General features: G+C 45.3%; 1 protein-coding gene across 3 annotated transcripts in view; it reads left to right on the forward strand.

Moving 5' to 3' along the window:
- The window catches only part of LOC309382364 (DCN1-like protein 3), a 20,714-nt gene extending 10,205 nt beyond the window's left edge, over nt 1-10,509 (forward strand). For all 3 annotated transcript variants that reach the window (XM_081971874.1, XM_081971876.1, XM_081971875.1), the window contains exons 3-5: nt 4,288-4,368; nt 7,350-7,882; nt 9,346-10,509. In XM_081971874.1, the coding sequence (XP_081828000.1) occupies nt 7,452-7,882; nt 9,346-9,844 (930 nt within the window). In that variant the 5' untranslated portion in view covers nt 4,288-4,368; nt 7,350-7,451 and the 3' untranslated portion in view covers nt 9,845-10,509. The remainder of the gene's footprint in view (nt 1-4,287; nt 4,369-7,349; nt 7,883-9,345) is intronic.
- Nucleotides 10,510-11,550: the final 1,041 nt, after the last annotated feature.

Below are 11,550 nucleotides of genomic sequence, written 5' to 3' on the forward strand. Positions count from 1 at the left end.
TCCTGGTGCTTTTTTAAAAAAAAGGCATTTCAGACGTCTAACACTCTGCAAACTGGCTAGCCAAATCTTCCACTCTTAACGATTAAAAAAACTCTCAAACTTTACTCCTTTCGGATAACTGTGCAGCAATAATCCTTTTTCGTTTCCACCTCTTAGGCTGAATATATGTTTTAATGGTATCTTTTCTCTCTTTTTGAAAGGGGCCGATAGCAGAGTCTCTTTGTGGCTATCAGGCTCCTTGCTGTGTGTTAATTAGGTGCCCGTGGTAGCTTATTTCTTCCCATGATTAAAACCAATGGTAATTGCATAGTAACCCCTATCGGTTTCTGTCTTCAGCGGGGAGAGAGAGACAAAACCACAAGTGTCCATTTGTAACTGCACCGGGATGCTCTGGGGCTGAGATTGGAACACCTGTGGGATGTGATGGGCACTCTCGCGCACGGTCTTGATGGCCACTAAAGGTCCATGCCAACCCCATGAAGGCTGAAATGACGTTTGTCGTGTCCAGGGGTCTGCAATCCCCTTTTGTAACCTTCTGACAATGAAAAGTTAATGGGGAAGCCAGATTCACTTAACAACCGTATGACTACCCTAAGCACTGCACTGATTCACTTAATGACTGTGGCAAGAAAAGTTGTAAAATAGGGCAAAGCTCATGGAACAATTTGTTGTGGCCTGCCAGCGGCCAATTGAGCTGGCAGCAGATTCGGACAGTGAGGAGGTTGGGGAGGAACCTGGGCCAGTCCTGGAGTCTGGGGAAGGCTCTGATGAGGGCTCTGTGTCGGAGGCAGAGAAGGGGCCAGAGCCGTATGCCAGTTATCAGCTGCCTTCAGAGTCAGACATCAGTGAGGCAGAGGAACAGCTGGAGCCTGTTCCCAGTGTGCACATGCGCAGAGTTGCCAGACGAAGGGAAGAGCTAAAGAACAGGGGTCGACTTGGGAGTAAGGCCACAGGTGGAGGGTGAATGGCCCCTCCCAGAGGAAATAAAAGAGGAAGGAAGGGGGAGTGGAGTTTGCAGGAGTCAATTAGTTCGTGACTCTCTGAGACTCCTTGCCAAGTTCTGCAGATATCTATCTATCTATCTATCTATCATCTATCTATCTATCTATCTATCTATCTATCTATCTATCTATCTATCTATCTATCTATCATCTATCTATCTATCTAATCTAATCTAATCTAATCTAATCTAATCTAATCTATCAAGTCTGTCTATCTAATCTATCTATCTATCTAAATGTTGAAGCCACAGAGAATGTTTTCCCCCGTCTTTGTCCGGAGTGATTTTTCAGATTTCTCACAACAATAAAGAGAATGAGGGTTTTAAAATCAGCTACTGAGCTTCCAGGCTGAACCGTGAACAGAGGTAGTCCTCAACTTACAACCACAATTAAGCCCAAAATGTATGTCGTTAAGTGAGAAACTTGGTTAAGTGAGTTTTGCCCCTTTTCACAACTTTTCTCGCCACATTTGTTAAGCGATTCACTGCAGTTGTTCAGGTAGTGACACAGTTGTTAAGTGAATCTGGCTTCCCCGTGGACTTTGCTTTTCGGAAGGTCGCAAAAGGGAGAGTCACGTGACCCCAGGACAGGAAGCATCATCTACAATCCAATGTACCTGGAGACTTCAGCTCCCAGGATTTCCCTCCATGACTGTGCTGGCTGTGGAATTCTTGGAACTGGAGTGCAAATATTTGGAGGGGGTCCTCCAATTAAGAAAGGCTTATTTTATGAACTATAAAATAATCTCTCTCCTGTGCCTTAATCTGGGTTCAATCACACCTTGCATTTATGCAGCAGGAAACCTGCAGAGATGCTGAAAATGATCACGGGGCAGTAAAAGTCAAACGCTTAACCAAACAAAACCTTAAAAATCCTCCGCTATGGAAACCCATTGTCTTTTTTTTACAGAGAGAAAGTAGCTGTATGGTCAACTAATTTTACTACCGTATTAGGAACTTCCACTTTAGCTTCAAGGCAAGGAAGTCTTCCTCCCCTTATTTCCCTGAAATCCTTTCAAGCCAACCCCTTTTATTTTGTTGCCAGAAGTTGCATGACATCCATTTGTGGTGTGAATTGAGTTTTTCCTTAAAAAAAAAAAAAGGCATCGTTCCTCTGCATTGTTGACAAGATTGTGCTTTTTGCAGTGGGTGCCACCAAGCAGATGGTCCCATCTGTTTCTCCATCTGAGTCTCCTGCAGTTGCTTAGGTTTTCTTCGTTTTGGCTAGGAAAAAAAGAAGGAGTGGGCGTTAAGGAAGGCTTGATTGGGATTAGATTGCTTCTTCTTTTTTGTCATATTACTGTTAATAGGAGTTGTTGAGTGGCTTGGTGGCCTAGTGGTGAAGATGCTCACTTCCTACTCAGGATGGTTGAGGGGTCACTCCTCGGTAGTGCAGATGTTTCTCTCTTAAAGTGCAGGAAAAAAAATTGCTGTGAACTTCATGTAGGCGTCAGGAAGGGCATCTGGCCAGTAAATGCTGAAGCTTGATCGAGTCATCCCAAATCTACAGGGCCGTAAAAAAAAATCCCTGTTAAATGTGAGTGTTGTTTATCTGATTTATAAAATATCAAGTCTCTTATGAAAAGGGTGTATTTTCTCAAGCAGGCTGTAGAAATGAGTAAGATTGAAATTATTTTAATAATAAACAGAGATGACGAGCAACAACATTGCACGATGTGATTGTATGGCTTGGATGTAGGGACTGAAAGGTGGAGTTATATTAAATATAACACTTAATATATACTTATATGTGTAAGTACAAATATACATATACGTACCAAAACAGACACAACAAAACATGCCCTTATTTAATCTCAGGCTAGTCAACATCAATCTGAAACTGAGTGTTACAATTATCTAAGAGATGAACCAGGATCAGAATTCAGTTGCTTGACATCTGACTCATATTTATGACATTTGCAGTGTCCCAGGGTCACGTGATCCGCTTTTGCGACCTTCTGACCCGCAAAGTCAATGAAGAAGCCAGATTCACTTAGCAACCGGGGTGACTAATTTAACAACGCATGCGCGCGCTGTGTGCATCCATGTGGACGCCGCTGCTTGGAACAGGATCCGGAACCCACCACTGACTCGCATGCACGCGTGTTCCAGTTTGGCCACTCGGTGCCGAAAAAGTTCTCCGTCAGTGCCCTTGTGTTACTCATCGTTAGTAGATGTAGAAATGAAAAAGCAATTAGACAGGCACCTCGGAGAGCAGGTGTGTAACTCTTTTACTCCCTCACCAAGGGACACAAGTGTTGTTATTCTTAACCGTGTTTGTCCCCCAGTTGCAACCTCAATTGTTTTTGCACTTCGTTAGTTCATACAGTGAAGGTGTGAGGACATAACACAACTAACCCATTTTTCACAGTTACAACCGTTCCTGTAACCCCCGTGGGTCATGCAATCAAAATTCAGAAGGTTGGCCAGCGGTTCATAGTTATGACCGTTGCTGTGTCCCGATCCCCTTTTGCAACCTTCTGACAAGCAAAGTCAGCGGGGAAACCCGGTTCGCTTCAGCCCCCCCACCCCCAGGTCACCGATTCGCTTAACAACCTGGGCGAGAAATGTCGCAAACCGGGAGGGAAAACCCGCTTTACAAACGTCTCACTTAGCAACAGAAACGTTGGGCTCCATTTTGGCCATACGTCGAGGACTACCGGTCACGCTGTTCAACGAATCAGCAACGTGGGAAAGATAAGGAAGGTACGAAGGAGCGAACCCAAAGGCTGTGGAGGTTTTTGTTTTCGTGGCGTTCGCTTATTTGCGGAAAGGGAATTTGTCGGGAAGTTAAGGACTTTACCAGCTTCTACAGTAGGGATTTCTACTTAGCTATTGGTGAAGCCGATGACAGCGTTGGAAAAAGTCACATCTGTTTCTCTCCCTTGCGCGTGAGGACTCAAGACCGTCTCTCCAGATGTTGTTTTTCCAGTGACAAGATTTCCACCTAGTAGGGATGAAATAGTACCACAAGCTCTGTCAGACGATGCTCTTTAATCAGGCGTCACCAACCTTTCGGACCTCAGGGATGACTAAATTCATAATTTCAAATCCCCTGGACCACTAATACGAATTAGTGATGGGGTGGGGTCCTTCAGGCACTTAGCTTGGCTGCCTGTTAGCGGAGAGAAGCGCCCGGGGTCCACCCTAGGTTTGCTGTCCATTGCAGCTAGGAATCTAGAATACGGCCAAGAATGAATGTTTGTTTGCTGATTGTTGTTGTTGTTTAATGCATGCCATTGCTACAATTTTTTCTCTTCTGCTTACTTTCATTTTTGTTTCCACAGCCATCCAAAAGGTGCCGATTCCCTTGGGAGAAGAGTCAGCCTAAATGGTGCAATGCCTTCCTGGCCTTTGTAGGATATTGTGTAAGTCATGGTGTGTGTGTGTGGGGGGGGGGGGGGTTGCGCATTCAAGTAAGTCGGACTAGTCCGTCATACGGGGATGGCTGCATCCAGTTTTGGGCCAGGCTAGCTGAGGATGATGGAAGTCGGATGGGGAGCAGCAGAGGATGTCCATATCTTGCTATTGGAACAAGTAGTCAGGAATTCTCGGAAATTAAAGTGAGCCCCTCTAACGTCAGTTTTTAATGTTCATCTCAATAACATAAAGACAGCTGGCAGCAGATTCAGAGAGTGGGGAGGTTGGGGAGGAAGATGGGGCAGTGCTGGAGGCTGGGAAGGGCTCTGATGAGGGCTCTGTGTTGGAGGCAGAGAGGGGGGGGCTGAGCCATCTGACAGTTACCAGCTGCCTTCAGAGTCAGACATCAGTGAGGCAGAAGAACAGCTGGAGCCTGTTCCCAGTGTGCGCATGCGCAGAGTTGCCAAACGAAGGGAACAGCTAAAGAACAGGGGTCGACTTGGGAGGAAGGCCACAAGTTGACGATGAACGGCCCCTCCCAGAGGAAATAAAAGAAGAGCGAAAGGGGAGTGGAGTTTGCAGGAGACAATCAGTTCCCTTAATTGGTTCGTGACTCTCCGAGGCTCCTTGCCAAGTTTTGCAGAGATCGGCCTGGCAGCTCTCCAAGCCAGAGAAGGTCTGTGACTGTAAATCCTCCCTTGAAAGACTTTGCTGGAGGTGAAGGAGCAGAATTCACAGTCAATTAATAAAAGGTTTTTTTTGCCGGGACCAGGAGTTTGCTTCCTGCTCTCGGGAAGCCTCGGTCAAAACTCTTAGAGAGCACCAAGGACCTCACAGTCCTCCTCCTCCTCCTCCCACACTCTTTCCTAGGACTGATGATGTCACCTAGTTGGATAATGAAACATCTACAGGAAAACAACCAACTCGGAGAACACCAAGGAGCCCACATTCTTCCTCTTTCTCCACCTCTCCACAAACCCCATTCCTTTCTAGCATTGATGACGTTACCTAGTTTGGGCAGTGAAACGTCTGCAAGGAAACAACCAAGCTCAAGAGGAGCATAAGAAATCTTATAAAGAATAAATATTCTTTATGGAGACTCATCCCTGGTGGTGGTGGTGGGGGGGATGATATTCCCAGAAGAGGCCCCCCTCTGGGAACCTGCCAGGCGATATTCCCTAGTGGACGGGGCCTGGCGCATGCCTCTTCAGTTGGGTCTCACATGACGGGCAGATGGAACCAGACAGAGACAGCCCCAGGCCATGAATCCATGCTTTGTGAAGCTATAGGACACAGTTAATACTTGCATTATGGCACCTTCCTCATTGTATCTATTCTCTTCCCCAACCCACAAAGCACGTAAGTGAAACCCAGCTGGATTAGGCTCTGTTTAATTCATTGTCTTCCCACAACAGCCAGCTAGATGCCTCTGGGAAGCGCATGAGGCAGGTTAGGAGCGCACCAGGGGCCTCCTCCCACCCCCCCTACTCCTGTTCCCTAGCAACTAGCATTGAGAGAGATGCTGCTCCTGATACCAAGAAAGCACATCGCCATTGTGACGAGTAGCTATTGATAGCTGTGTTGTCCGTGTCAATCTCGGCTCCCTTTTAAAGCCACGACTGTCGGTGGCGGCTTAGCTTGTCACTCAGCCTTGCTAGCCCCCGGCTGGCTGCTTGCAATTCCCAGAATGTCAGCCAACAGAGCTTCCTGGAAGCTGTTCTGATACGCCCTCGACACCTGCAGAGAGAAATTAAGCGTCTCTTCTCTGGCAGGACTGAGTTTTAAAGCTGTCCCAAAGGTGGTTTTAAAAAAAAATTTTTCCCCCCAAGAGGCAGCTGGACTTTCTGGTTTTTCTCAGATGACGTTTCGCTTCTCATCCAAGTAGCTTCTTCAGCTCTCAGATTTTGCTTCTCGGAGTGCTGAAGAAGCTTCTTGGACGAGAAGCAAAAGGTGCCGGTTGCCAAGGGCCCAAATTCGGATCGCATGACCCTGGGGATGCTGTAACAGTCGTAAGTGCAAGGACTGATTGTATTTTCAGCGCTGTTGTAACTTCAAAGGTCAATTATACCCCTAATCTAGACACTCATTTATAATATTTTTAGAATATAATATTTTAACACTTAATTCCCACAGCACTGTCTCTTTTCTCATCTTCCTGCTATGTTGTCCTGTTGGTTTCTTATGGCTTCTCAATTGTTGTTTGTGACTTAATGATTGTAACTTTGATGATGACCGAGGACTTCCCACTTGTTGCTTGTATGTACACTGTGAGCTTATGCACCAGAGACAAATCCCTAATAATTCTCTAGTCTACTCTATTTTATTCTGTTCATTCCATTCTCTATTCTGTTCTACTCTACTCTACTTCTATTATTTCTATTTCTAATTTCATTCTATTCTATTCCATTCCATTCCATTCTATTCTCCTTCCTTCTTATTATAATCTATACTAGTCCTTTCTATTCTATTCTATTCTATTCTATTCTATTCTGTTCTTCCTTCTTTCCTTATTCTATTCTACTCTACTCTACTTCTATTATTTCTATTTCTAATTTCATTCTATTCTACTCTACTCTGCTTCTATTATTTCTAATTTCATTCTATTCTATTCCATTCCATTCCATTCTATTCTCCTTCCTTCTTTCCTTATTATAGTCTATACTAGTCCTTTCTATTCTATTCTATTCTATTCTATTCTATTCTATTCTATTCTTCCTTCTTTCCTTATTCTATTTACTCTACTTCTATTATTTCTATTTCTAATTTCATTCTATTCTATTTCTCTTTCTCTTTCTATTCTATTCCATTCCCATTCAAGATTTCATATTTGATACTTTTATCTCTCTCTCTCTCTCTCTCTTTTAAATCAAAATGTGCTGAGAATGTGCCATGTGATAATTTAAACAGTCACTAAACGAACGGATGCATGCCAAGGGATTAAACGAAGGATTGATCCTTTCTTCCCCTCTTCCACCTATCTTTCTTCCAGGGTGGCCGATTCTCACTGAGAGCATGCAGAGGCCCAGGCAGCACCAGTGGGGCAGGCGTGTGACGGCGTGGGGGCTGCTCTAACTGCTGGGCACGCTACAATATGGGCCAGTGCGTCACCAAGTGCAAGAATCCTTCTTCCACTCTGGGTAGCAAAAATGGCGACCGGGAGGCCCAAGGCAAAGCTCACGGGAAGCGGAGCACCAATCACAAGGAGGAGCTCAACCAGGTTGGCAGGAAACCCTCCGGAGATATTCTGGTCAACGGGACGAAGAAAGTGGAAGCGGCTATAGAATCCAACCCGCCTCCCACTTCCTCTGGAGATGCCCGCAAAGAGTCCGTCTCGGGCTCGGAGGAATCGTTCCTCCACAGAACTGAGGAATTGTTCTGGAGGTACAAGGACGAACGAGAAGACGCCATCTTGGAGGAAGGCATGGAGCGTTTTTGCAACGACCTCTGTGTTGACCCCACGGAATTCAAAGTGCTCGTGCTGGCTTGGAAATTCCAAGCGGCTACTATGTGCAAATTCACCAGGTAAGTCCTGGCGTTGCCGTTCCAAAACCACGGGGCTGCCCGGTCTCTGGATCCCCCCCCCTTCTTTCTTCCTTTCAACCATTTTCTCTTAGTCTCTCAGGAACTTCACTTCTCTTCTCTTCTCTCCACCCATTCGCCTAGTTTTTCCTTCTTGTTTTTCTAATTTCCATATTTTTTCTTCCACATCAGATGAAAAGACTGTTGTAAACAGGAGAGGGCGGGGGGTCGTACCCCTCCCCCTTGTCAAGAGAGGACTGTTCACTTTTAACACAGATGGCTTCTTTTACCCCCCTTTCAAGCCAGTGGTCCTCTCTGTCCAGAACATGGACATTCTTCCCCATTCAGTCAGAACCGAGGAAGCTTCTTAGATGAGAAGTGAAACATCTTCAAGAGAAAGAATTCAATTTCAATTTCAATTTATTTGATTTGTTAGCCGCTCCCTCTCCACAAGGGACTCAGGGCGGCGTACAATAAATAAAAGCACATATATATATATTACACGGAGGAGGTAACAACCATTACAATACATAAAATAATAATAATGAAATTAGAAATTAAAATACCCAGTTTAAAATTACGGATTTAAAAAGACTGTCAGGAGGAATAAGATGGAACTATGTTTCAGCCAGGCCAGATAATTGAAAAAGGTGGGTCTTGAGTTTTGAACGGAAGGAGCGGAGATCGGAGGTAATCCTAATGTCGAGGGGGAGGTCATTCCAAAGGGTCGGGCCCATCACAGAGAAGGCCCTACTCCTGGGTGCCGCCCTCTGGCATTGTTTAGTGGACGGCACCCGGAGAAGTCCCTCTCTGTGAGAGCGGATTGGTCGTAGGGATGTATGGGGCAGGATGCGATCCCGCACACACAGAAAGTCTAGTTGCCTTTTGGGGCCGGGGGGTGGTGTGTGGGAGTAGGGGGGAAGCACCTTTGGGATAACCCTGATCTGGATGACTGAGAATTTCCAGAGGCGTTGATTTGAACTATTGAAAATCCAACCTAAGTTGGTGCCTTTCCTCCTTTTTTCCCCTCTCCCCTCTTTTTCCCTTCCTCTCTTCTTACTTTTCCATGGTTTTTTTCCCCTTTGTATTTTATACTTTGATAAACTACTGTATTTTTCTGAGTATAAGACGCACACCCCCCTTAAGAGAGTGTGAAAATGTTGGTGCGTCTTATGCACCGAATACAGCCATTTTTGGCCTCCTGAAACCTGCTCCTGCATCCCATTTTTGCGAAAAATGGACCGTTTTTTTCAAAAAGAAATGGGCCCGTTTTTGCCTTCCCCCAGCCCTGCTGAAGCCTGCAGGGTGATGCTGGGGAAGGCGAAAACTTTTATTTCTTACTTACCTCTTCGAAATCTTGGTGCGTCTTATACCCCGGTGAATCTTACAGTCTGAAAAATATGGTGATTAGAAAGTTTTAATTGTGCAAAATCAAACCTAACCAGCACCTTTCCTCCCTGCCCCAGGACGGAGTTTTTCGAGGGTTGCAAAGCAATAAACGCGGACACCATCGACGGGATTTGCGCCCGTTTCCCCAGCCTCTTGAACGAAGCGAAGCAGGAAGACAAATTCAAAGACCTCTACCGTTTCACGTTCCAGTTCGGCTTGGATTCCGACGAAGGCCAGAGGTCGCTCCACCGGGAAATAGCCATTGCCCTCTGGAAGCTGGTTTTCACGCAGAACAAGCCTCCCATCTTGGACCAGTGGTTACACTTCTTGACCGAGAACCCTTCGGGGATCAAGGGCATCTCGCGAGATACCTGGAACATGTTCCTTAATTTTACTCAGGTCATCGGGCCGGACCTTAGCAATTACAGCGAGGACGAGGCCTGGCCCAGTCTCTTCGACACTTTCGTGGAATGGGAGATGGAGCGGCGGAGGAAGGGGGAGGGAGAAGAGGGGGGCCTCACCCGCTTGGAGGATTTACAGACAGTGTCCCCATGTACAGACCATCACGCGGCCTGACCGTTTCGACAGCGGCAATTGTTCCTCCTCCTCCCCTCCCCGTCCCCTGGTCCCCCTTGATGGCCCGTAAGCTCAGAACTCCTCTGGAATTTACAGACTTCTCCAGACTTTTTTTCTACTTTACACCTTTCTCTGCCTTGTATTTTGAAAGGGCTTTAAAATGCTGTATCCATATTTTAGGCACTTTCTTTTTTAAAAATGGGTTATTCCCCTTCCTTCTCTCCTGAAAATGTTTAATTCTTCCCTTCCCTTCCCTCTGGTTGCGAGTTAAATGATTTTTATTTCCAAATGGTTTTCAGGCTGGTATGCTTCTTTGCCCCAGGTTACACAACTTTCAAAGGAAATTTCATATATATATATATATATGAAAGAAGAATATATATATATATATATATATACTTCTTTTTCCTGGTGAGGTTAAATTAACATCACTAAATTATTACAGTGCCAGATTGAAGTTCTGCGTATTTTTTTTGTTAAAAACAGAGCAGGCCTATACTGTGTGTAGTGCTGTTTACATTGTTGATTTTTTTTAAGGTTGTGATAATTTTAAGATTTATACCACGATTGATAACAGCATAAAACTGTTCAGGGCAAATGTGTTTAAAATTCCCAGGCAAAACAAAACTATGTTGAAAGCCAATGAAAGCAGCATTGTACTGTTACCATTGTCATTGTGGTTGATTTTGTAGCAGGGGTAATTTTGGTTGCGAAGTTATCCTAAAAATACGAGTTCCAGGTGTAGTTATAAAAGAAGAGACAGACATTGCGATCTCCGGAACTCAAAATATATTACCCACTTAGCTTTCGTTAGCCTCTGCTAACATCCTCAGAGTGTAAAAACTACCATTGAAGAGATATCTGCCTTTACACATCATTCATCAGTTTGGCCAATAGGCCCATCCGCCCGCCTCCCTCCTGTAATTAGCTTTGTCGTTTTTACTTCTGACATGTTAATTGATGGAGGCTTAGCTCCCATTTTTTCCTCCAGCTGTGCTCGATAGGGGAGAAAAGAATAGATGCTAAGCCTCCAACGATTCACAGGAAGGGCCTATTGGCCAAATTGATTAATGATGTATAAAGGCAGATATCTCTTCAATGGTAGTTTTTACACTCCGAAGATATTAGCAGAGGCTAACGAAAGCTAAAAGGGTCATATATTTTAAGTTCTGGAGATTGCAATGTCTGTCTCTTCTTTTGTGTCAGCTGATCAATTGATCAACCTTTTGGGCCATCAGCCACAATAGTAGAGCGCTAAACAATCAAGATTCTCAAAGGTGGCGAGAATTTGCAGTGTGTCCTTTCTTAGTCTCCGAAGTGGGGCGTGGGAGGAGTCACATCTGGGTATTAACACAGCTCTTTTTGCCCGGAGACTGAGGTAACTCTTGAGGCAACATCTCTTCTCCTCCTCCTGATTTCCCCAGATTAACCTCAGTCTTCAGCCCAGAACGACTACTTTCCTGACTCTCCCTTCACTTCGAAGACCTTACCTTTCAGCAACTCAGCTATTTCTATCGGATCACCCCTCCTCACTTGTGCTTCGCCAGTTGCAATCACCTCAGCCAGGAGGGTGTCCGAGCTTAACCTTCTTTCCAGCAGGGAGGATCTCTGTTCATTCTAGACAACCGGGTCGTCCTCAGTCTGGACCCTGCTTTCGTGCCAAAAATCAACTCACCCTTCCACAGGGCGCTAGAGATAGTCCTCCC

This window comes from Natrix helvetica (genome assembly GCF_964273705.1).
Source record: "Natrix helvetica genome assembly, contig: HAP1_SCAFFOLD_271, whole genome shotgun sequence".
Taxonomy (NCBI): Eukaryota; Metazoa; Chordata; class Lepidosauria; order Squamata; family Natricidae; genus Natrix; species Natrix helvetica.